This window comes from Melanostigma gelatinosum (genome assembly GCF_949748355.1).
Source record: "Melanostigma gelatinosum genome assembly, chromosome: 7".
Taxonomy (NCBI): Eukaryota; Metazoa; Chordata; class Actinopteri; order Perciformes; family Zoarcidae; genus Melanostigma; species Melanostigma gelatinosum.
The window spans coordinates 5,555,834-5,583,034 of NC_136640.1; the positions used below are offsets into that span (position 1 = coordinate 5,555,834).

At 43.9% G+C, this 27,201-nt stretch overlaps 1 protein-coding gene across 4 annotated transcripts; it reads right to left on the minus strand.

The window, feature by feature from the left end:
- Positions 1–3,466: 3,466 nt before the first annotated feature.
- slc6a4a (solute carrier family 6 member 4a) lies at positions 3,467–21,844 on the minus strand. Of its 4 annotated transcripts, none has more exons than XM_079271335.1 (14): positions 21,771–21,844; positions 14,224–15,079; positions 12,248–12,382; positions 11,460–11,682; positions 9,432–9,570; positions 9,077–9,211; positions 8,853–8,956; positions 8,513–8,640; positions 8,220–8,332; positions 7,331–7,462; positions 6,859–6,958; positions 6,589–6,689; positions 6,299–6,466; positions 3,467–4,336 (listed from the first exon to the last, which is right to left on the minus strand). In XM_079271335.1, exons 2-14 carry the CDS (start codon positions 14,669–14,671, stop codon positions 4,262–4,264), a joined length of 2,001 nt encoding a protein of 666 aa, XP_079127461.1. In that variant the 5' UTR covers positions 14,672–15,079; positions 21,771–21,844; the 3' UTR covers positions 3,467–4,261. The 4 variants fall into 4 exon arrangements, with proteins under 4 accessions (XP_079127461.1, XP_079127459.1, XP_079127460.1 ...); XM_079271333.1 differs by lacking the exon at positions 21,771–21,844 and adding an exon at positions 16,542–16,697; XM_079271334.1 differs by lacking the exon at positions 21,771–21,844 and adding an exon at positions 16,537–16,697.
- Positions 21,845–27,201: the final 5,357 nt, after the last annotated feature.

The following is a 27,201-nucleotide window of genomic DNA, read 5'->3' on the forward strand; positions in this document are numbered from 1 at the left end:
AGAAGAGAGCCTACTCTGCAGAGATAAGATGGCATTCTCCGTTCGTGAATGAGTTCATTAGGGGAGTGAGAGACAGCCACTGCTGGGAATGGAGGTTTCTGTGTGATAAAGGTTGGAGCGGCGAGAGAGTTTCATTTCCTGTTCTTCAGAGGCAGCGGCTGTATCAGGGGATCAGCAGAGAGGCTGGGTGGAGGGAAAAAAATGGAGAGACATGGAGAGGACAGACGGAGCAAGTTAGAGAGGTAAATGCCAGGATTTCTCCATCAGAACAAAAAAGACTGACCCTCTGGATCGCTGTCAGAACATGTTTATATCGAGAACTGAGGGGAGACAGACAGAAAGAGAGTTGAAAGATATGTCAAACTCGGCTGCTCTCTGGAGAGTGGAAAGCCAAAGTGAGCTGCAGTCAGTGTGACGGGTATGAAGTAGCATGAGGTTGTATGACGGGTTGTCTCAGTGCAAAAGGCTCAACAAAACCCATGAGGGATTTCTGAGAATGACAGCAACCATAGAAAGAGAGTATAGGCACATAATAGGCACACAGAAACACAGTTGACTTGTCCAAATTAATATAAGACAGAACACAGGCAAAGATACGAGAGCTGGGGGAGATTAAATGAGCTGCAGGGTCTTGATAGACACCTGATAGTGGGAGAGGCTGGCAGCTATGCAGCAGATGCTGAGATGGCAGGTACAGCAGAGGTGGAGGGATACGCTGGCCGTGCCGCACTGTTTAATATAGATCTGCAGCGATAAGGCGAGACAGAGAACACAGGATGTGTCCATCAGTCAGGGGGAAGGGATGCTAAGAGGAAATTGCCACAATAAAGCACACACACACACACGTATGGGAGAAACTCGCAGCTCAGCGTATGATTATGTGCACATTCACAGAGGGTGCAGTTAAACCTCCCCAAAGAAAATTCAGAGTTTTATTTGGAACCTGACAGATAGAACTGCTGATGTGTGGGAACTAAGAAACTGAAATAAGGACACTTCTTTAAAAGTTTTCTCCCACGACCTCAGGACATACTGTACTCACTGCTACAGATGACTGCACATCTGTTGTGCATTGGATACATACTCGGGTTGGAGAGCTGATTCTTTCATCAACACTGAAATCAAAATGCTTGTGCTCCTTCTTTTACCTCCTTCTCCAGTGTGTGTGTGTGTGAGTCTGCATGACCTCGAGACTGTTTGCTGAAGCTGGAGATTACAGTTGTCATTCTTGGGATTGATCAGTGGTGACAAGGAGCCATTGTGTTGTGCACATATGTGCTGCACAGACACAGACACGGCTGATTGTTCTGACAGGTTGGGACAGCCGGTGTTTTAAAGAGGCTCAATGCAACACCTGAGCTCTGCAGGCTTTGATCGAGGCGATGCACGAGTCACGCCGACGTGTCCGGCCTGCTTTTAAAACAGGCAAGTCATGATAGTTCACGGTGCAGTCACTGAGAATGGCTAATAGAGTCGTTAACCTCTACAAACACGGTATCAACAGTGACACGCAGAGAAACCTCACAAGGAGCCCCACGGTGCCCACTTTCTCAGAGCACTCGCACTTGGATCAGAACCTGATCCGGATCCTGTTGCCGCACTATGGCCACCTGTTTGTGCCTCAACGTTTTCCCACGTCATTAAAAAGCATTGAGTCCTGCGCATCGTGGTGGATTTTGGTGCAGATCATCCAACAGATTGTGCTCGTTTCTGCCTTGATGGCAGAGCAACGTGTAAAAAGGAAGAGATTTAAAGGGTTAGTTCGACCATACCACGACAAAATAACACATTACAGCTCGGAAAGGTAACACTGGAGAAACCAGCGAGAGATTCAAATAAAAGTAGCAGCACTCGCTCCAAAAGTTGCGCAATCTAGCGGGAAAGTCACTAAGTTGGCGACACTGACATGTTTCTTCAGGCCTCCCTCCAAAGCCACGCCCCAAAAAGCATCGTTATGAACATAAATATATCATGTTTCTATAAATGTTCCCTTCAGTATCTGCCCATGCAAATATGTTGATGGCTCGATAAGCAGACTGTGAGCCTGTTGCAGATACAACACATAAATAAATATAAATATAAATGACAAGAACCATCAGTTCAGGCTGAAGTTCTTTGGAGAATATATTCGAGGAATCCTTAAAAAAACCTGTTCAAATGTGCAAGGTCTACAGGTTTTTTTTGTTGCTTTTTATTGGTTTGTTTTTTAGTGTTAGTATATTCTCTTTAGTTTGCTGAAATTATTTAAGAAAACTCGATACTTTAAAGACACGTCATTGGATACTCAACTTCTAAAGTAAAGCAGGTGTGTCTCGGGGCTGAGGACACAGGTGAAGTGGATAACTGCACAGTGATGATTAAACTCCCACAATCCAAACTGCATTCCCTCTTTCAGGTTTGGATGTATTCAGATTTTACATGAAACATATTTCATAGTGTCTCGTGTCTGTTTGTGGATGTTTGTCAGATGAAGACACCTGCTTTCCCGTACATGTTGACTACAGTATGTCTGATGTTCATTATGTAAGTTCATGTTTGTATGTCAACTTTTTACGATCATTTCTCAAATTGTGTACAAGACCAGATTGACAAACGAAGAAAAGAATGAACCAACAGAGGTTATTTATTTCCATATATCTTTATTATCCTTTGTTTCCCATATATTTTTATATCTTTATTCTATACAGGTGCATTTCTCAATACAGTCTTTTATTGACATACATATATCTTACATGAGCTCGAGAGGTACGAGAGAGAGAGGCAAGAGGGAGTTTACATCCTTCGTAACATATTTTGGCAGTTAACAAGACAATAGGAGATCACATTACAGACACACACACACACACACACACACACACACTTGAAGTACAGTATACACACACACACACACACATCACGGCATGCACACATAAAGGGGCTGAACACCTCTAATCCTTTTTGCACAACCACCCATACACGCACCAACACACTAATCAAGGCACACGCACACAAGAACTAAACACGCACTCACACATCCATGGAGAGAGGAGACAGGTATTCACAGGATAGATTACACCAATACCAAACTGAATACACATTGAGATGTACAGTACTCGCCATATTTTAACTCCTGCTCCGACACACACGCTCAGAAACACACCGACACACACGCGCTATTTTTTGGTAGAAAGTAAAACGCAGTAATGCTGATTTTCAGACGATGCCATTGATAATGCTATTCGCTCTGATCCATATTTGGTTTCCATGACTGGCAGTTATGCAGAATGACAACAGAGTGCAGAATGTCACTGTGATTAAACGAGGACCGTCAGCACGACGTCGTGTGATGTCACATGTGATGTTTGTCACACTCGAGTGTGGGAGGTCAAAATGACACGTTAGAAAATAAATACACATTTTATATTGCAGTTATAGGATGAATACACTTGGTTGGTTATGTCTGTGATCTATTTTTTTTCAACTGGAAATTATAAAAGTCCTTTTTTCAGACACAAACACGCACGCAGTCACACACACACACACACACACACACACACACACACACACGCCACTAACAGACAGTGCTTCACAGTGTAGGGAACTCATTGCAAATCCGTCGCCTGTCCAAGATGCCACCAAATAAGCACAGGCTGACAGTCAACACAACATAAGGACAGTTAAAATATGGGAACATCTTTAGAAATATGAACAGAAAATATATCATATATTTGGCTTCAGTAACAGATACCTGAATAGTGCTACATGTTAGAATGCATAACTTAACAGCAGAATATGAAAATGCAACCGTAAAGACAGAGAGAGGATATAAATGTAACTATCTGGCCTTCTTTGACTGATCTCTGCAGTTCATTTGTCTACATGAACACAGACTGTATCATACTCTATGATTGTAGAAAACATTCGTTTCAACTGTATAACCTGAAGAAAGGTTGGTCACAAGATGTCTTAGGCGACAAATAGAGAGAGGATGTTGATCTGACTGAAGGTTAAGCTTTGTGTTTTTAAACACCGGAGAACTGAACCAGCATAAAGGAAGAAAACTAAACAAAGCTCAGTGAACTACTGCAGCCTGGCTCCGCATACCTCCACCACCAGTTCTAGATCTTGGTGTGAGACGGCTAAAAACAAGTGGAGTGATGTCTGAAAAAGAGGCAAAGACGGTGAAAGGTAGCCCCTTGTGTCCTGCAGTTTTGAAGTTTGTCCAGAAGAGGGCGCTCTATGTGGCTAGAGTGAGTGACACCTTCTTGTGGTCGAGGTTTGGTCAGACTGCGTTTGTGACAATGTAGCCTGTGTGTTGGTTACCGCTGGGCACTGGAGTGATGCTCTTCAACAGACGCTGCGGATGAAGAGAAAGAGAAGTGAGAACATTAAAGTGAAACAAACACTTTGCCGAGAAACTGACGAGGAATCAGCCACAAAGCAGGTTCTTGTGCTATTGTGCCACTAAAGTGATTGCAGCAGGTTTTGATGGACTCAGTCTTTGTCAGGTGCACTAGATACAGGAGCCATAATCATTTTGAAGATCTCTGAAATGAAATAGAATATCCAAGGATTGATGTAGACATGAGTATTTAACATGTACCAAATGTGGACAGGATGCATTGTTCTCTCTGCCTGTAAGCCTGAGGAGATTATGTTTTTGGTCGTGTGTGTGCGTGCTTACGTGTGCGTGTCTGTCTGTCCACGGAAAATCTCGCATACTATTGGACCCATCGGCCTAATATTGTTTTAGTGCTCATTCTGACTGTATGTTCAAGGACCTTGTGGTTACTTGTGACCTTGTGACTACTGACTCCTCACTACTCGTAACCAGCAACTTATCAACAACTGCTTCACTTTGGAATCTTGTGTCCAGTGGGGACTCAGAATAGCTATTATCTTGGTTTTGTCGTCTCGGGAACGATAACGTCTTCTGTCAAATGACAAACTGAACCGAGCGCTGACTACAAAGGAGTGCGTCTAGTTATCCTGTGGTCTGTTTGGCTAAGCCGGTACAGCTACAACTAAATAGTCCATTCAGTATTTAGGTTTAAAAGATGTAAAAAAAAAATAAAAAAAAAATATCTGTTGCAATTTCCCAGAGCTAACAATTATCCGCATATTGTTGTTTGGAGATTATTTGTGTGTTGATTGAAAAATCCTTTCGGTTCTAATCTCAAACACACCTGACCTGATCAAAACCTGTACATGTACATCTAAAGTGAGTTCACGGGAAAGTGAACAGATGTTCCAGATGACAAACACAACAACAGTTTTGCTACAGAGAGACACTCGGACATTTTGACCTCGCTTGGCCTCATGAGTTACACTGACGCAGTCTTCTTTCACACTCGCATGCACACAAAAACACGGCTCCCGTGTGTGTCGACAGTGCCATTGTGTGCCCTGGCAGCAGTGCCAACACTGGACCACCAGCCTCTTTGATATCCTCCTACCTTCTGTCAACTCTAACAAAGCACATGACAAGATGACAATGAAACTAATGAATAAATATGATGAAGACATTTTGTATTAGCATGCGTGATATAAGTTACAAGCTCAGCGTATACTACAAAGAGCAAATACAGACCTGGAAATGTTGGGTCAGGCTGCTTGCTCAAACAGCAACACCATAATATACAGATGTTTAAAATCTGTCTCGAGACGTTTTGAAGACTACCGGTACTTTAATGAAAGTTGCCGATTTGGCTACGCCTCGTTTGTCATGCAGGGTAGCTCCGATTCCAAAGGGCTGTTGATGACACAAGCCTGCTCTGCTCTAATTCAGCCTCTGCGGGGCCTGGAAGTTGTCATGGCTTTTTTTTCCTGGCTTTGGCTCGGCTTTAATCTTTGGCCTGTGCCTCCCCCTTTTCTGACGGTGCATGAAAAGGAAAGCAACAGAGGCAATCCCTGTTGTTGGAGAGGTGTCAGGAAGTGAACAAAGGTCAGGCAGGGATATGGGTTGAAGGAGGAGGACACGTGGGGAGGACGAGAGAAACTATAGAAGACACACACTTGACATCTCGTCCTTCTGGTCTACTTGTCACTAAAAGCGCTTTACGCTACATGCCAACATTAACCCCATTTACAAACATTTATAAAATGATGGGAAAGGCTGCCATGCAAGGGGCCACCTGCTCACCAGGATCAAAACATATGCTTATTCACACACACACACACACACACGCACTAATGGCATGGCCTTCGGGAGTGAGGAGACTTTCGACGGACTGGAGGAGCGAACTGTCAATCTACCGATTAGTTGTCAAATGGCTCTACCACCGGAGCGCATGTAAAGAAAAGAAAGGAAATGCGGCACCTGTTTGAATGTTCCCTTGGCACTGAGCAAGTAGTAGACCATATAAACAGGCACACAGATGAATGAAGACACCCCGATGCAGTAGCCCAGGACAGTGGTCCATGGCGGGTAGTCGTAGTTGAACAACCTGATCTCTGGAGGGTAGGACAGGAAACTGACGATGATGAACTGCGCACAGGAACGAGAAGAAAAGCAGAGGTTAGCTGGAGCGAGGATCAAACATTAGATACATTAGAAATGCAGCAGTCATCGACTTATTAGCTTTCAATGTGTAAGTACTCGGGCCTCACCAGCAGAAAGCAGGGACAGATGGCCACCCAGCAGATCCTCCAGAAGAACCCCGGGGAGAAACCAAGCATGAGCTTGACGTCATTACAGAAACGGTTGGTACCTGGAACACACCCACACACACACAATCACTACACAGCCCCAAATATCAGAGTGCCACAAGTTCCCAATCTGTGCTGAAAAACACACTGTAATACAGTACGGCGTCACCCCTTTCCCACCAACTTTTGCAGTCATCATTGCCATCACAATCAACATCACTCAAAACTTGCCGTAGAACCAGGAGACGGCGATGACTTCGAGCAGGACCACGGTGATGACTGCGGGGCCTGTCGCGTACTCCTCAAACAGCTTCACCACAAACGCTCCTCCCTGACACAGCAGACGAGACGAGAGAGGAACGGCAAGTTACTCTGACGCAAGCGGCTTCGCCTACTCAGTCGAAGACAGTCAGGGAACTTTGTTTAGGGTTGATTGTCAGATTACTGCTCGGATCGGAGTTAGGCTAATTGTTAACTGCGGTCCATCACATTACTTAACATACAGCAGAAACATTTTATGTAAAGTGTTGAAGTAATGTTTCTTATTAGGAGCAGATATCACAATATTTAATCAGGTGAGAGAATTTATAGATGTATGTGTGGTAGTAGAGAGATTTTTAAAATCTAAATTGGTTTTATTTGATGTTTTCATGACAGGAGCCATTTTGATAGTAACCAGTGTTTAATGTTGTTATTAACTTACATATGTGAGCGTGGAGAGAGCCCCGAGGAAGCAGACGCACACCAGGCCCAAGACTAACCACTCTCGTCTCTTCGGCAGGACAAGCGGGAACTCGTCGAGCATCGCTGTGATCACCCCCTCCAGCCCTGCAAACTGGAGAGAGGAGACGGCCAAGAAGAGGAACTCATCAGAGGGAGCAGAATGAAAAAGGAGAAGGCAGACGATGAAGAAAACCTATCGAGGAGACAGTCTGCTGTACATGCACCCTCGGCTGCAAGCTTTGAGAATCTAAATGTTACGTGTTGCTAATCAGCTGTTCGGTCGTATGACACTCTTTTGACAATCCACAGTGCACTGATGGAAAACATCCACAGACGCCTCGTGCATCCTCTCCTTGGCACAATGACAAAAACACCAAGGGACAAAAAGTTAAAGCCGATCCAACGCGAGTCCAAACACAGAGACACGTTTTGTAGTGATATCCTCAGTCATAAAGCAGAGGAGCATAGCAACCCCGATGCTGATTCCACGCTGATTATCAGGACGTGATAACAGCCCTGCGGCTCTCTCCAGCTGGCTGCCTCAGAGCCGATAAACACGGCTTATGGAGACAAGATCGCCACACAACAGTGATATGAAAGTCCTATCACAATGTCTACGCCGACTGTTATCCAAAATGGAACAGCGAGGACAAACAATACCCGGTACCTCTATGGAGCAACGAGTGCAACAAGTCAAATAGAAGAAGACATTTGCCTCCACGACAAGGCAAATAGGAAACCTCCGTTTCTGGGTTTCGAGAGAGCACACAAGAGCCCTGGGCAACAAAAAGAGTCCGCTAGAATAACAGCAAGGAGAGAGGAACATGTGCAAAGAACATTTAGCTGAAATGAGCAATCAACAAACTAACCGTGCTATCCAGACCCAACATAATGATCATGAGGAAGAAGATGATGGAAAAGAAAGTAGCAGCAGGCATATTTGATATGGCTTCTGTGTAGATGATGAACAGCAGACTGGGACCTGGGGAGGAGAAAGAGAAGGAGGCTGAAATAGCTCCTCCAAAGTCATCCTCACAGATGTATTTTTGTAGCTGCGTGTCCTATGTAAAATTCTGATAAATTCAATCGAGGATGTTTTTTTCCAAACAATGCGAGTAAAGATTTATGTATTTGGGACTGTGTTGGTGTGTTGTTTTTCTACCAGCATCCTTGGCCACATCACCCACTTCCTGATGCCTCATCTCAGCCATGTAGCCCAGCACGGTGAAGATGACGAAGCCCGACAGAAAGCTGGTCAGGCAGTTCACAGAGCTGGTGATCAAAGCATCTCTGAGGTGGAGAAAGGAGAGGTTGAGGAGGCAGGAAGATAACAGAGTTAGGGAGAACTGCAGAGTATTTAGACTTAATTATTAAAACTAGACGACTGGAACAATAGGACAACAGGCTGGTTATTATTCGTTTTGGGATGGTGGAAAAGGAGAGGTAGGTTTCATTGTAGTGTGAAAAATACACCGACACGTGCCTTCAAGAAAAGTTCTCACTTGTAGCAGTTGTTGTGAAACGGGTTGTAGCTGGCAAAGGCAAGTAGCACGCCAAACCCCGGACCCAGCGAGAAGAAGATCTGAGCTGCTGCATCAATCCACACCTGAGAGAGTGTGGTCAGGTTCACAGTGCATGTTAAGATCAGAAGCTTGTACAAAGATAATAGCAACACGGACATTTCAAAATGACAGACAGCCTTGCTAGATTGCGCCAACTGACTTACTGTAGTGGTAAGCAGCTTCTGCCAGTCAGGTTTGAGAAAGAAGACGACGCCCCTCCAGGCCCCTGGCAGAGTGGCCCCACGGACGAGCAACACCAGGAGGACCAGGTAGGGAAAGGTAGCAGTCACCCAAACTACCTAATGCAGAAAAGATGAAGTAACAATTCACGTTTCTGTTGATAAACTCTTAAGTCTAGTCAGTCATAGCGGCTGATGTCCGGTGATCCATGATGGTGATTAATGATACTGAGGGCGAACAGCCATGTTTTTCTCTGCCTCTTTTGGCCATCCATCCATCCATCCATCCATCCACTCTAACTGACACCCCCATTAGCCATGCAGGCGCCCCTTTGGTTACCTTTCCAGACGTCTTGACTCCTTTCCAGATGCTGAAGTAGACGATGATGAAGATGAAGAGCAGGCAGAGGGCCAGCTGCCAGCTGACAGAGCCCAGCTCGTGCAGACCTGGGGAGAGGTGGACTTGCAACACCTTGCGACTGGGGGGAGTAAACGAGGGGGGGGGGGGGGGTGGGCGTTAGGATTGAGATATGAGGTCGAAGACTGGGCAAAGAGGGAGACAAGGCAATTGCATATAGGGAGATGACGTTAGAAGAGATGGCAGGATATGGATGGAAGTGATGAAATTCAAGGAAAAGTGGAAGAAAGTAGGGAAAGGAAGAAGGTACAAGGGCAGGAGAAGAACGTGAAGAATAATAAGAAGGGACAGAGAAGATAAGAAAGTGAGAATACAAAGATAGGGTGGGTAGAAGGGATGTTTGGAAGATTTGAAAAGGAGACAAAAAGGATCGAACACGGATGGAGGGAGATGTGATACAGAAAGGAACAGCAAGAAATAAAGAAAACACATCAGAGGGTAAGAAAAGGTACAAGGAAGAGGAGATGAATAAAAGGTATCGGGAGGGAAGAGGAAGGGAACAATATAAGGGTATGAACTCTCTGAACATGCACAATATGAGAACAATGGACCCCCGGCAAATATAATGTACACACATATGTTACATACCGATTAAATGAGCAGTAATGAGAGAGTTCACCGCGATAGGGAGAATAAATAAAGACGATGCGAGAGAGCCTTGAATGACTTCATAGAAGTTTGCACAAGCCAAAGTGAGAAAAACATTACAGGGCACAAAACGAAGGAGGCTGAAATGAATGAGTGAGGTTAACAGCTGGTCACAGGTTAAGCACACAGAGCGCAGGCGATAAAACAGAGACGTGATTTATGTTGAAAACAGGAAATTCTGGCGCCAGACTGAGTTGCGGAATTTGTTCTTCCAAACCTGTATTAGGAAAAGCCAACTACGGATAAACCCGGGATCTGTCTCAGCGGACAAAGACACGGTCCAGTGAGCGGCTGATAAGGCCGAGCCAGTAGAGTGTCAAAGCAGTCAGGAGTAAGAAAGACACAGCGCAGGTTTTATGTTGCAGGGAAAAAACTAAGAAAAACACCCAACTCGACAGAGTTTTGGTGGTTTTGAGTTAATTATTGGGAAAGCAGCGTGACAAAGATTGGAAGACATGGAATAATATAAATAATCATTTTAAAAGGTCATGTCTAAAGGGATAGTTGATCTTTTGGCAGTTATTTACAGTGAACAGAGAGCATTCTGGTTTGTTGTAATATCTATTTGCACAAACTGTTTGCTGGTCAACAGAAGACAAAATGGAATCACACTCGGCAATTTTCAAACATGTCTGTTCAGGCAAAAGTTAACACTAAAGATTTTGGGATTTGTTCTGAAGGCTTTCCCATCATCCAAACATCATCTCAGCTGAAGAATATTTCAAACACCGCATCCGTTTCGTCTCGTTGACGTCATTTGAGATCAGGCAGCTTCTTCTCAGAGTCGAGGCCCCGTCTGTGGCTCACTAAGCGGAGCGCCAATCTGCTATTTGTAGAGCTCTAGCCCCATAAATCAAATCAACAGAGCCAACGCCAAAGTCTATCAAATAAAGTCCATCAAAGAAAGCTTCTGCCGTCTCGCTATCTTATGTCTGTTGTCTTTCCCGATTGAGCTAAATTCTACCTTTCCACAGGATTACATTTTATGTGGACCTTTAGTTAACCGTCACAATAAGTATGACGTGTGAGGATATGTCATATTTTGTAACTTGTCTCACTCCGGTATTTCTAACCATCTCAGATGAGATCAGTGATTCTAATGGTTTCTTGCTGCCATGTCTTCACAGCCAGACATCCAAGAGAATTATGGAAAAAGGGGGGATGGTGGTAAATCTAAAACACCAGAACCAACCCTGTAATCGCTCTCTGGAAGTCATCCTCCCTCCTTCACTTGACGTCTCCCTCATGTGAAGCTCGTCCCCCCCCCCCTTACGCCTCTACATCCGACTTACATGCACTTACGTATAGAACTCCTCGGTGGGGGAGGTGGAGGAGTTGGACCACGACACGTTGTGGTCGGTGTACAGGTATTGGTGACAGTTGGCCGTGTTCCAGCTGTTGTTGCAGGTGGTCCAGGGCAGAGTGGGCCGAAAGGACGATACCAGATAGTACAAGGCCCAGGCTATGATGGTGTTGTAGTAGAAGGCTATGTAGAGGGATATGACGCAGATGGCAAGGCCGATCCCTGGATGAGTGGAACAAACTATTGTTAGCACAAAAACAAAAAACAGAAAAGAAAAAATGAAAACGTGAACGTTCTTGATCATAAACCTGCCAAGTGCGTTTTATTGAGGAACAAAATATTTCATGAAGTATGTGGCACCAGTCAGTCACTACCTGAAGACACATCAATGGTGTTTTCAAGCTAATTCAAGTTGCTACGGGGTAAGTGGGTGACATTTCCAAACAACAACAACAACCAACATACTATCACATTTCTGAGCATCTGGCATTTGGCATGGAAATGTGACAATTTCCATAACAGAGAGTCGGTATATCTCATTAGATGTACAAAAGGCTCGGGATGCTCTTCAAGGGAACTGTACTGAGGGGGAGCACGGGGTTAACTGAGCCGTCTCTCAGGCTCTGACGGCTTGACACTGTCCTTTATCAGCGCTTTGTTCCGCTACTGCCAATTTCCCCGTTAGTGGGCCCTGGTCTCTCATGGCCTCTACTTGCCTTTTAATCCAAGCTATTGCTGTTAACTCATTTCTCCATCGGCTCTGCTTTCTCTCCACTCCTCCCGTTACCTTTGAAGATGGGGCAGACGTGTTTCCAGATGGAGATGCAGCCGCTGCGGTGGAACTGGCCGAGAGCCAGCTCCATGTAGAATAGAGGGATGCCTCCGAACACGGCCATCAGCATGTAGGGCAGCAAAAAGGCACCTGGGCAGAGGCACGAGGACGGAAGATGTATACGGGGGTGAGAGAGGGAGAGCAAGGGTTACAAATGTGAGGATTTATGCGGAGGGGATGCAAACAGTGGGGAAAGTGAGAGGAGAATAAGTTATGGACCAACAGCAAAAAGTCTAATTACACTCCTGAGAAATGCTACTCGCTCACACTCTCAATAAATCGACAAGAACACTAAAAAGCACTCTGTAAAACGCATTAAATGCCGTAAGTACCCCATCATTTACATAACCCGAGTCTATTCAAAAACAGTGTATGCTCGCCCGGCTCCACTAAATATGTGGAAACACGCAGTACGAGTGTCATTTTGTTTGACTTCTGCGTTGACAAAGTAGAGCTAATGTTGGCTGCCAAGTAAGGAAAGTATAAAGTGAAGGAGGGAGAATTAGAAGGCCAAACACTGAGAAGCAGCCGGATGGCAGCCAGAGCTTTGAACTCTCCAACCCATCATGCAGTTAGATAATCTCTCTCCGTATTCCTTTCTTTCGCTCTATCTGATTATCAACTAGTTTCATGTGCATGTGTGCACGTGGGTGGGTCGCCGTGTGTCTTTGTGACATGAAAGGGAAGATAAGGGTTGATTGAGCAGCTGCCTGGGAGACAGGTTATTAAGCAGAGAGAGACTGAAGGTGTTCTCATAAAAACCACAATTAATACGGTTGCCTCTATCAAGTGTCTCCCAGTCCCCATCTCTACCTCGCTCCGTGAGGCACACACACAGGACACAGGAAATTGCAAAGATTTTATTGTTGCAAATTCAATAAAAGTGGAAAGGGAGGCCCTGTTTGCCGCTAGGTGAAGACTGTAGTAACAGAGCACAGGCAGACCTCCTCGCTGAATTATCCGTCACTAGAAACTCTGTATGTGTGTGTATCATATATATATATATATATATATATATATATATATATATATATATATATATATATATATATATATATATATCTCAACCTGATTAATTGCATTAAAAACACACATAATTTGAATCACATTATTTAAATTTGTATTAACTTGAATAATTTCATAACAGCATCATTTAAAATTGACTGCATTAGTTTAGAACCCTCAACTTAAAACTGAATGTTGAATCAAGTTGCTGAAACTATATTTGACATTCACTGAAAGGTTATTAGCACTTCCACATTTAGTTCTCACATTTCAAATTGAGTTCCTGCAATTCAATTTCAGTTCAATGAGACACGCAGCCGGTCGTTGAGGAAGAGCAATCGAGTGCAGATTCACAGAACTCTGGCCCTGTGAACGTTTTGATTGATTATTGGATTAAATCCAAAGTGGCAGAAATGAGAAAATGACTTGTATTTGATTTCTTTTCCTCCCCACCACCAAGAGACTACTGCACCGGGAGCATGGCGGGTGGCAGCTTCGGGAGGCGGCCCTTCAGTTAGCGGCTGTAGCAAACCCCATCGCCTCACAGCGGACAACAAAATAAGTCGAGGCTGATTTTATTTTGGTGTCACACGAACAGCGGTCTCATGGGTAAAAGTGCTTGTTTGAACCACCCATCCATAAACCTACATCTGATAAACTCATTTCTGTTGAACCTGGGAATTTGTAACTTTCTGTTGGTACGGTTTCCTTTGTACTGGCAATTCAATTTGGACACATGTGCCATCACTACGTAATGCATCAAGGAGTCATGATCGTGCACATGTTTGTTTAAGTTCATGACACCATGAAAAAACCTCTTCTCTTCTTTCTAATTAAAATTCTCACATGGGATGTCCTGTACACTGCTCTCTACCCCACTCCTCATCTTCCTCTTCCCCTTTTCAAACACCATTTGGCCCCCTCACCTCCTCCATTTTGGTAGCAGATGTAAGGGAAGCGCCAGACGTTTCCCAGATCCACAGAGTAGCCGATCACAGAGAGCAAGAAGTCCATCTTCTTGCTCCAGGTCTCTCTGGGCTTCTCCGAGCTGGTGTGTTGGACCACCAGAGTCTTGAGGCCTCCCGGCGGGACAGAGGACCCGGTGCCTCCTCCGGGCTCAGGGGCCATTTCTCCAGAGCAAGCTGCGGTCCCCGGTCCCTCCCTGGGGCTTTGAGGGGTGGAGGAGGTGAAGGCATTGGACAACTGCTGTCCAGAGCCAGAAGTCAGGCCGTTGGCTTCTCTCTCTGCGAGACCGTCGGCCAGCACCAGTCGACCATTTTCCTGCTGTGTCCCCTCCGCCTCCTCCCTCTCTCCCTCACTCTCCCCTTTGTCCACCGCCAACATGCTCATCAGCATCATATCTTTTGTCTCCATTGAGTCGTGTTGATGTTGGTGTTGGCGAGGCGGTTAGGGGTGGAGAGAGGCTCTCAGTGACGACAAAGGGAACGTGGCACTGCTGTCTGATATGGCGCCCATGAGGGGAACAGAGGGGTTAGAAGAGGGAATGGAGCAGAGAAATGGAATTGTCCCTCTTTGACAGGTAAAGGAGACAGGGGACAGGAGAGCAGAACAAAAACAACAGCGGGGCCAGAATGAGGGGAGGTGCGTGAAAGCGGGAGTGGACTGAAATGTGTCTGTTGAGCAAGAAGGAATAAGAGCAGCGGTTAGGACGGACCGAGGGAACGCGAGAGGAAAGATGTGTTGGAACAGGATGTGGCCGGCTGAAAAGGTACAAGAATCTTGGATCTTCTCGTCCTCTGAGGCACTCAGTGACGGAGCAAACTGCAACACAGAGGGGAAATCCACAGATTACCTTTGAGTGAACCCACGATATAAAATGAGTCTCTCTGTACGACACAAGCACCGCAATCATGACGTTATAGAATACAGTTTCGGGTCTCGTCTTCCATTTTTCATCTCCTGCTTAAGGGTAAATTACAGGCACAATGTTAACGTTGGTAAAACTTACATAATATGAAATATATTTGAACTTCCTAAAAAAGAAAAAAGGAACAAATTGTGCTGGGACAGGATTTATCTCATTTCACGCTCTCGGTTGCATAACCTGTTTGGATATTTATCTGATCAAAGCTGTAGAATACCAGACAGAAAACTAAAGTGGAGAATTGACATGCAGATGAAGAAGTGCTCCATTTTTGATTGTTACTACAAGCAGTATATAAAATATTAAAGCCAAAGATCCTATGAAAATATGGGTAGTATGAAAGTTATTTGTTCAACAGGATTGTGTGTGTGTTCAATCAGACTTAAAGATGTTAATTAAACTGTACTTTCTATTTTAAATGACTATTTATATGAATATTTCACATATCTGTAAAGGTTGAAGGACGAACGCAGCACATTTAACTCCTTTAATTATGTATCCAAAGCTAAAATCTATATACTTGATATGCTAAATGTAATTGAACCACAAGACTTCTGTAGAATTGTACTTCTATATTTTTGTCAATATGTACTTTTTGCCTGTTTTGTGCTTTAAAAACGTAGCATTCTCACTCAGTACAAATGGTTGTACAGCTGCATTGTAAAACACTTTAATTCGTTTTAAACTTGGCAAAGAGGAAGGCTGTGATGTTTGGCTCACCATTTATACGTCAAAGAATGACTTAAAAGAAACTTAAAAAAGGTAAATTCACTTCAACAAAAAAAGAATTCTGTCATTGAAAAGTGTTATTTTCTCAACTACACTTTACTCTCAGTTATCTGTAGAGCGCACGATGTATCAGCTGCCTCACAACAGAAAGTCAAGAAAAACAAACAAAGGTAAATGGCTTGATACTGACGCTGACCTGAATGTGCAGACACACTAAACCCCCGTCTGAATAAAACCCACATAAAGTAGTAACAGACGTGATTCAAACACATTTAGAAAAACAACTTTTCATGTTTCATTATTCAAAAACTAATTCGAACGAATGTGAGAAACTTTGAAGTCACTGGATATCAATTATTTTGTTTTAATACATCTTTAAGCATTCCACTAAGACGATTTTAACAATAAAAAAGGCAGAGTAAGAGGATAAAGATTTAAGCAAAGATAAATTGAAACAGGACGTGGGGGGAAAATGCTCATGAAGCATTCTAAAAAAACTAAAATCAATAAAACATGTAGCTACGCATCTCTTATCTGAGTGAACTCTACATAAACTTAAGACAAATCATTAGACGCCACGTCACTTGAGGTGAATACACACCAATAGTTTAAAGACATCCCGTACGTTACCTTAAGAGATGGGAGATGAAGACGAGCAGAAACCTGAGGCGGCTAAACGATAGAGAGCAGCAGCAACTTCTACCAAAAACTTAAAGAATCCTGTGGTGTTGCAAAAACTTGGCAGAGAAACAGCGTGCACCAGCACATCAGGACAGTGTTTGCTCATTGAGCTCTGAAACCTCTCTCATTTATCCCTCTCTCTCTCTCTCTCCCTCCCTTGTTGTCCCTCACTCCCCGACTTGCAACCACACACACACACACACACACACACACGCACGCACAGACATATGCAGAGCTGGATGCATGCGCTCAGACGGAAGATACTGGAGAAACATTATGCAAGCGCAGACATGCGTGCTTTGGAGCTTGCTTTGATACATACAATACCAACACAAACAGCATTGATTACAATGAAGTGTGGTGAAGCTCTGGCACAGCAGAAGTCTCGTTTAAAGCACACAAACACACTGAGGAGGTTATATATGAGTAGCTGTGTGCCAATGAGGGGCTCAGTGTCAGGGTGCTGCTCTCTACACTCTGTATCACACACACACACACACACAGATGGAGTTCTCACACTCCATTTTTCTCCATTACTCATGAAGCATTCCTCTCATCCTTCAATCGTTGCTCCTTTCCCCCCATTGTTTCCCAAGTCATCACACACACCTGTTGTGGAGAGATTAGACTTTCGCTGATTTGACCCCAGTTGCCCATAATTCTAGAGTCCTGCTTCACATCAGCAGTACTTTCATTTACTTCAGATATTCTATTTATTTTGTTGAGTAATGTCTAAAAAGGCAAACAACTGAATTCTCTGGACATCTTTTAATCCGTCTACAAGCGAACAGCCGAGTGTTTCAAATGTCTTACAGAGCTAGTTTGTCTCCGCTGAGCGCTACACACTTCAAGGCCGTGGTCGTGCTGGGCAGATCCCAGGTCAGACATCATGTAGCCAATCTTGCCTCTGTAACTGTACTCTCCCAGGATACTGCTGCACTTTCAGAATGTTTTCCTGCGTCAGTCAAGTTTAGCCACACAAGTGTTTGTGGTCCAACTGCTACAAATTGAACAGTAAAAACGTTTGTCAAAATATTTCAAGTTTAAAAAAAAAAAAGGTACGTTATGCAGCATTGTCGTTTGTGAACACACCATCCAAAGTTCTCATCCCAAACTCAGTGAGTGAGAGACGTGGTGAGTGAGCTACATAATGAATGAAGAGAGGGAGCAGTGCAAGTGAAAACAAAGCGGTGAATCACAGAAACAAAACAATACTTTCTAATCGTTTCACGCGGTTACAATCTAAAGCACGAATAAAACACGGCCACACCGTCACACCACCCAGTGGGAAGGTGCCGCATTGCCCTAACTTTGAATAAATGCAACCGAGGTGCAGGCCTCTCTGCTCTGTGTGTGTGTGTGTGTGTGTGGGTGAGTGGGTGTATTTGTGGCTGACCCTCAGTCAAACGGACACACAGACCCGTAACTATTTATACATCCATGACAGAGAGAGCGATGGAGACAGTGATGTGGCCTGGCCGCTGCCTTTTGACAAAGTCCCGACCTCACCTGCATGCTGGTATTGGCGGGGGGGGGGGGGGGGGGGGGGGGGGCTTCACACCCACGCCTTACAGGCTGATGCCCAGATGTGTCCCGAACGCAGCAAAACAAGACGATATGAGAGAAATACAGGCAGAGGACTCTGCAGATAAACACCGCTGTAAGTGGTGATTGAAAGGGTCTAAACATTGGTTTTAGGAAATTGCTTTACAGCATAACTTTGTAAAAGAAGTCCACAGCTCACTGTGTGTTGCATTTTGACTTCACTTCATGTTTCATGTGCACAGACAGGCTCAGAAGTCCAGACGGACACAAGCACAAACATGCAAACACTTTCTCACGCATACCCATGTTGCATAAACCAGATCTGCAATCACATGGCTGAGTTAGAGCTTTCCTAAATTGTCATTTATGAAATGTTGAATGAGTAATTAAACCACATCTCATGCTGGAATGTGAAGGTCTCCCGAACATGAACTGTGTCTTTTATTCTAAAAACAACCCATAAAGCGTTGGGCTCTCAGCCAGCTCCAGCAGAACACCTCCCTATAGTCTGGGCCGTAGACGCTAACAATGGTTGAGTAAATATAATGTGCTTATCTGAGTCCGTTTTGGCAACTCTCAGGGGCTTTCCTGAATAGTTTGACTTGAGTGGCGAGTGGAAAAATAGCAAGTTAAAAAAAAAAGAAGTGGTAATCTCTAATTCATCACTGCTCTCCATGTCACGAGCAACACTTTGAATTGTTTTCATGGTGTGCTGCGTCATCTCACAAAGTGTGTGCGATCACGTTGGGTCGGACGCTCGTTCCCCGTGAAGTAGTCTCCGGGCGATGAGGACGACGGAGGGAAAATACAAGTTGTTTTCTTGTTTCTGCCACTTTAGATTTAATCCAATAAAAAAAATGTTTTAAAAATACAAAAACGTACACAGACCACATCTCTGTGAAACTTCATAATATTACTTTCAGTTTCAAACTAATACAAAATATGCTATTCAGATTTCAATGCAACTATTCAAGTTGAGCAACTCCAACTCAAATATGAATTCATTTGTGACTCATTTCTTTCTGGTGGCCAAACTACACTCTTTACAAAACAAACTAGTTTTTTGCATTTCTGTTCTGCAAAAACCTACAAAAACAAAACAAAACATCCTCCAACTGGAGAGCTTGAGTTCAAGCCTCTTTGTCAACAAACAGCCCTGCTGAAGTTTCTTTGAGCAAGCGCTAGATTCCTAAAACACAAGTTACCTTCTTGGGGAAAGACCAAAACACACGACTGATTTATCTTGTGTTACGACCGGCTCGGGAGTCGCAACATATAGGAGGGACACAACACCAAGTTCGGTTAAAAACAACCACAGCTGGCAGTTCATTTACAGGACACAAGTAAACTGTAGTGTGCAAATCCCACTGCAGACCAGGGTCTGGTGACAGGCAGATGAAAGAGAGCGAGGGCGGAGCAAGGAGGCGCTTAACCACATCCTGATCCAGGTGCCGTCAATCACCTGCACCTAGAAGTCAAAAGACACAGAATACACACACATGCACACGCCCAAGCATAAACGTTGACAGCAGGACATAGAACCATACGCATACAAAACCATGTTGTTTTAACAGAATAAACCCTCTCACGCACGAGGATACCAACCTCCCAGTAAAAGTGGCACGAGTAGTACCACTCTCATCCTTAGGCAACACTGCTGCCACTTGGCCAAAGGAGGGTCAGCCTTCTGGGCTGCTATCAGCTGTTCCTTGCCAACCTTCAACTGTGTGTCAGGCCCAGCAGGCACAGTGACAGGACAGGTCAATTTAACTTCAGTAGACTCATTTCCAACAGCATTCGTGGACAGCTTATCTAGCGGCAACTCAGAAGTTACAGAAGGATCAGGATCAGCCTCTTGAATGTCAACAGGTCGAGCCACTTCAGATAAATTCACTACATCTTCGTACTTTCTTGACTGGGCACGGGTTACAATGCAAGCAGGAAGGACTTTAGGCAACCGGGATGACAGATCAGCACTCTGGTAATTGTCAACTACGGAGCCTGTTGGTCTATCCACTACAATGGGAGCAGGAAACACCTTCCCTCCAGCCAAATCATTACCCAAAATCAGGTCTACTCCCCCTAAAGGAAGCTGGGGACAAATCGCCACCACGACAGGGCCTGTAACCAACCCAGATTACAATTACACAACATGCAATGGGGCTTTAAGCCACCTCATCCCACATCCTTGGACTGAAGCACTGCTACCAGTGGAGGTCTTCTCAGAGAGAGGCAAAGCTCCTGCCAAAAACAAGGACTGAGAGGCTCCTGTATCCCTAAGGATGCGAATTGGGATGAGCTTCTCAGAATCAGAAATTGCCATACGGAACGGTGCAAAGGAGTCATGCTCAGTGCGTTTTTTATTGGTCTGACAAGGACCAACTACACAGGGCAACTGCTGTGGTACTGAAACTATTAGCCCTACAGGCTTAGTACCTTCTGACGTTTCATTGAGAGCATGACAGTTTGCTGTGAAATGACCGGGCTTTTTGCAATAAAAGCAATTCCTAATGGGAACTGGAGGAGACCCATTGCTTCCAGGTCTTAAACAAAAGGTGTGAGGAGAGGCTAAGCTCTTAGGTAGGTTCCACAAAATGTAGTCCCTGCGAGAAGCATGCGACTACCTGAACACGAAGCTCACACAGATAATAGAAAAGGGTACGATTCTCGCTTGGGGTGCGTGAGGTCCCGGGTCCAAATCCCGGACGAGCCCCCATTATGTTACGACCGGCTGGGGAGTCGCAACATATAGGAGGGACACAACACCAAGTTCGGTTAAAAACAACCACAGCTGGCAGTTTATTTACAGGACACAAGTAAACTGTAGTGTGCAAAACTGGTCTGGTGACAGGCAGATGAAAGAGAGCGAGGGCGGAGCAAGGAGGCGCTTACATAGGTAAACCACATCCTGATCCAGGAATCAGCCGTTAGGGAGCTGCACCTAGAAGTCAAAAGACACAGAATACACACGCACCCAAGCACAAACATTGACAGCAGGACATAGAACCACACGCAACACTTGTCTTTTAGAATGGAAACAGACTTTTAGTCTTCAGTTTGATTTCAGCAGCGATGTGCTTGAGCCTCAATAGTTTGGGCGCACGCACGCACGCACACACACACACACACACACCTCTTTCATTGGCACTTGTTTTCTACTACATGCAGTGAAAACACTTGTTTTCTACTACATGCAAACACACAGAAGTGCAGACAGACGGACAGAGAAGCCTCACAAAATAAGTCCTCATTTTTAAAACCCTTGTTTTGCTCCGCAGGTTTTTCTCCTGAGCTCAACAAGTGTGGGCTCTGGGTTCCCATGCCCAATTGACATCATGCCAACTTAAGCCGTGGCTAATTGAAAAATAAACAGTGCAGGCAGACGTTCAGTGCATTAGGCTGCTAGTCCGACATCCTCTACACTGCTGCCACATCTGCACAAACGACACTTAAAGTCGGTGGAAGTGGTAGTACTTTGAGAAGAAACTACTCCCAGGAGAAAAGACAAACACTTTGGGCTTTCACTTGTCCCACATTGAGGGGCAGCCTGATAAGTAGACAAGCAAACACATTTTAAGTGGCAAACTGTCAAGACATGCACAGTAAACTGCCCTGAAGGAGATATTTACTTACATTTGCTGAGCCGCGGTTGCACGAGACGTTTGGGAAATGCAAATGTGGGTATTGTCAAATGATGTTGCTTCTGCCATGGCTGTGTAATATCTGTCTGTTGGCCCCGTCATGCACCCGAGACAACTCTGAAATATCATCATCAACATCATGTGGTTATCATAGCCAATAAAAAGGGGTTCACACACGTGTCATCATACAAGTAAAGCACGTTCTAGTACAAGCAGTAATACTGTCAGCCTGACACAAACGTTGTTAGTGTTCATTACAGAACAGAAGTTTCTCTCTATTTAGTATTAAGCCAAGTGCATTTTGCTAAGGCTAAACTAATGGCTTTACAGTCATGATGTGACCATTATTAGTGCTTAAGATACAGTGCTGCAAGTATTCCCCATAGAGCTAATAGGATGTCAGTTTTTCCTTTCCAATAGATTTGAGAGGAAAATAAATAAATATAAATCAATACTAAGATTTCATTCACAAAGTGTCAGAGGCATGATCTGTGGGTGCTTGCGTTGTGTTAATTATTTTGGGATTTCTTGAAAAGCGAGTGGCTCTATGCCCACATTCTGTGCGCTCAAGTGAACAGTGGGAGCTGACCTGTTAAAAGCTTCACATGGTCAGCTCCCATTTTGAGATTATCTGGGAGCGTTTCAAACCCTTCCAGAAAATATGAAAATAGCGTTTAGAAAGCAACAACCACACACGACTCTTGAGTGTAAGAAAAGAAAGACGAGGATGGAGAGTCAGTAACACAGAACCTCTCGTACTATACAAGACAGACATGCTAGTAGACAATGAAACATTACTTTTGTTCTTTTATTTACTAAACAGAGGGGAAGAATCATCGTAGAATTTATATTTCCTCTTTCATTTTAATACAAAAACTGATTTCGTCACGTGTACATTTAGTCACTGTGTAAAAGAACAAGAATTTGGATTTTAGCTTATCTGTGCATATTTGTATACACACATTCCAGAATAAACATAACTAATATGATAAAATATCCCGAATCAGCCAATCCCAAAATCTGGGAATTTGTTTCCCAAATTGGAAACATATTATAATCGGGCTGATTTTGAAAGCCTAGAGGTTATGGAAATAACACACACGAGGATGAATAACGAAAAGAAGAAAATCAATCAAAACTCACAAAAAACACAAAAACAAAACTGCTCTCGTCTAGTAAATCACGGCCCGTCTCACTGATCCCCGGCTTACACACATGCACTACATTAATACATATCTTACAGAGACGGCTATCAATACATTACCCCCCCGGTAATAGAATTATGGGCTGTAAACAAAGACAGACAGGCCGTGTGGTCTTACCGTGATATTTTTAGCTCGACAGCCCACGTTACCCGTGGAGCGTCTGGTCAGCCGGTGTCCAACACGTCGGCCATCAACTCATTCTAAACCCAATCACACAAATCACACATGCCTGGGCTTACAGCAGGCCGTATTCTGCTCTGCCTGGCTTAAGACGCAACCACACACACACACACACACACACTCAAGTATGCATGCACCCACTCACACACATGCTCTCACCCAAACACACACCACGCTGGGCTTTAGGATTCCTGCCCCTAATCCAAGACTCCTTGATGCATATTTACAAGGAGGGCCGAAGATGAATACTGATGCATCAATTATTTTACAAAATGTAGGAAACCAGTGTAAGTGGAATATTTACATTATGAAGTGTGTGTGAGAGAGAATATATGAGTGCCAGCCCATCGGTGTCGTGGTCCAACTCCACTCGCAACCCCCTGGGCCAAAAGGCACCATGCCAGGTACAGCAGTGCAGTCGGTCCACTAAACCTTCATTGTGTGTGCGTGTGTGTGTGTGTGTGTGTGTACGTGGGGAGAGAGATTGAAGGGATATAAAAGACGACGCAGTCACCGTCATGTTGACATTAAATTGTAATCACCGTGTCCTCTTTCTTCCTGTCTGACCCAAAACACACACAGCGTCCAGCCCCAGTGTTCTTGTGAAAAGCCAGCCTGGGAGTGAGTGTTGAACGGCATTCCAATCAGCATCAGCTGAAGTACTAGGTTAATCCTAATTGCAACACGCACAAACCCAGACGCAGGCACGCGTGTGTGTGCGCACACAAACACACAACTGAAAAAGGGGGAATAATGAGACCAGGTGTGTGATGAACGGTCCAGGACGGTTCAACTGGAGGCTAATTCCTCCCGTCAAACACAAACTATCACAAGACTCATTGTTGGACGTCATTTATGTTACGATGATTCATTATTTGATTGCTGATTATTATAGATATGGACTTTTTTATCATTTAATTTTTGCGTATCTTATTAAATATCTGCAATATCACCGGGGGATGTGATCTTAAAGGGTTTCATCTCTACTTTAATGTACTAGACAACAAACAAAGGGAGGCCAGCCGAGGATAACTGTAGAAGATATTTCCATGACCCTTCCAAAATCTTACCCCTAAAGACAGTCCGAGTGACGCTTTTTTAAGATATTTTATTTTGAAAAATACAGCAGAATTCTAAAATGACTTAAACAAAATGCCTAAAACATAGTATAATATATATATATATATATATATATATATATATATAACATGTTTGACTGTTTGTCCGAAGATAGAATGAAGGTACAAAACGTTGCAGTTTCCATAGCTATCACAACTGATACCAAGTCTTGAATTTAAACCGATATCTTTTACATTCAAATACTGTTGACGGGCGATACATTTATTTTGGGAAGAATAAAGTTGTTGAATATTTGACGCCTCAAATACGAGTCCTGCATTCATTTGTCACAGAGCAAAAATGTATTTAAAAAATAAAAAGTTCATGTGTGATGATAATGTGTGCTCATATGTTGCACAAGATAACATATGATCTCTCCGGACATATGATCGTTCTAAAAACAAAACGCCGGCTTTGCATTATTTCAGGCACATGAATGATACATTTTTTTAACGCATATAGTCAGTCATGTCATAAGTTTAACCCGGCTCCTAGGCTATGACAAATACGGCGCAGACGCAACAGATGATGGTGACGTAACGTATTTATTTTAACCAAATAAAGAAATAGTTAACTTTATGAAGTATCAGTAACATCAGACATCGGATAAGTGCATCAGGTCGACCTGAAGCCTCTACTTGATGGAAGGCAGTGGGACGAGAGTTGCCATAAAGAAGAAGAGGATCACTTCATGGCCGACCATCTCCAGTGGGAGCAGATGATGGAGATGGAGAATCAAAAGCTCCAGAATGCTCTGAAGGAGACTGAGGAGGAGCTGAAGACTCAACTTGATCGAAGGCAGAGGGACAATAGTTGCCACCTGGAAGAGCTGGAAAAGTCCAGAAGCACGTTTCTGGCCCAGGTGGCGATCCATATAAAAGAGACGGATCACTTCATGGATGACCGTCTCCAGTGGGAGCAGGAGAAAGCCTCCCTGCTGGAGGAGAACAGAGACTCCAGTGTGGCTCTGCTCAACCATCAGAAAGAGGAGAGAAATCAAGATGTTTGCACAAGAGGTGAACACCAAGTGACAAAGCCAAAGAACCTTGTCAGATCTTTTGGATGTTTTCTACTTTCATCTTCCGCCCAGTCAACGACAATCCATGACCTCATGGATGTTTTCCTGGTTCTGACATTTTGAAAAAATTGACTAAGCTGCACAGAGGCAAGCCAGAGACTGTAAATTACGGAACTTTTACATGTCACTGCAAACTTGGTTGAGTGTTTACACACAGAAAGTTTTGCCCAATCCACACCCTAACTCGAGTGATTACTCTCTAACGTCAACTTGCACGTCCATTTTCCTCGTTGTCTGATTGAATGACTCTCTACTCGAGTTGAAATGGACCCTAACACGGTTCAATATGCTGTAACTTCCTTTGACTATGAGTATCCTTATTTATAATCTATAAGTTTTAGTTTGTGGATGTTTTGTGATTTTACTTTTGTAGCCCAAAAGTTGTCCAAGTTGCCTGTTTCTGCACATGATAATACATCATCGGCTATTCTTCAGTGTAAAGGAGTCATTTGATGTAGGAGTCTCTTCGCATCTGTGCATAGACTTTGTATGTAATCACGACGCGCGTCAAAAAAATCAACGCGACCGGTGTGAACGCAGCATAAGTCACAAGGAATTACTCAACCCTGAAACACGGACATATTCAGGATAGATTAGCTCTCCATATGTCTTTGTAATACTGTTTTACCAGCTGTTTATTTAGCACCACCCTTAGATCTCAGAACACCATCTGTCCAGCATCTGTAGAGAGTACATTTTTCTAAACTGCTTCACTATAATTCACAAAATCTCTGGCTTTGTCTTTGAATCCACTGAGACGAGTGGCGTCACCCGTTATGTCGGCTGTGGGAACACAGGGAGAAAGTAGAAGATGTAAAACATACGAGGCAAGCTGCAGATTAACTGGAATGCCAGAGGACAGAGAAGTTGAGAAACTAAGATGAAAAATTGCAGGTTGATGGGTAGGAGTACGTAGGAGTTATTAGGGTAGGCTGCATCACGTGTTTTTAGGATCACTAATGCCAATATGTCTCCGTACACAGTGCAATCTGACAGGAAAGATGAGTCATTGAAATTGCAATAAAATGAGGCCTCTTCCCCTCTAGATTTTGCTGAATTGACACTAAAAGCTATCCTATCCAAGCCCTCCCTCCTACATTAGGCCAGTGATGCAGAACGCTCTCAACAACAACGCTGCAGAGGGCGAACAGTAAGAACTTAGTTGACAGACCAACTGCTGGGAGGTCAGAGGTCGTCCCTACCTCGACAGGAGTGTTTTAAAGCAGGAAGAGTTGGCACGTCGCTGAGAAGTGATTACAGGAGGCTGGGCAGGAAGTGCTTGGAAAACTAAGCTGTTCCCTGCAGAAATGGAGCGAGTATTGTTGAAGTGTGACCCTTTCCTGCTTTTAATATTAGATGGGAGATACAGGCAAAAAATAATACATGTACACATGCATACCAATGCTACCTTTCTGGTTTAAAAACTGTTTGTAGAGACAGGATGTTATGGTAAGATAGCGTGTTCTTGGAAATTCTGCAAGTGTTATTCCAAGCACAGTAAATCACTGCTGTTTTGCACGTGTCCATGAGGGGAAAGAGACGCAGTGAAAAACACAGCCATTGATCTCATATAAAAATATGTTTAAAACTCTGGAGCACACTCTGGAGTATAAGTGGAATTACACAGCAGTGATACAGTACTAGTGAGTATATAACTATTACATATTCTGCTTGTTTGTGAAGCTGCCTTGTTTCAAAATTAAGAAGTGTTTATGATGCAATAAACCCACCTTTTAAAATGCTGAGGCCCAGATTCAGAGCCTTACACCATTGCAGAAAAAATAAATGTTGTGGCAGTGTAAACAAGAAACAAAGACAGACAAAAGAACCAGGCAGTCCAG

Coding starts and splice junctions, on each gene's coding strand:
- slc6a4a (XM_079271335.1), bottom strand. CDS start 14,671: ATGGAGACAAAAGATATGATGCTGATGAGCATGTTGGCGGTGGACAAA. Junction 8,641..8,852: donor TTTCACAACAACTGCTACAA/GTGAGAACTTTT, acceptor TCTCCACCTCAG/AGATGCTTTGATCACCAGCT. Junction 8,333..8,512: donor TGATGTGGCCAAGGATGCTG/GTAGAAAAACAA, acceptor TCTCCTCCCCAG/GTCCCAGTCTGCTGTTCATC.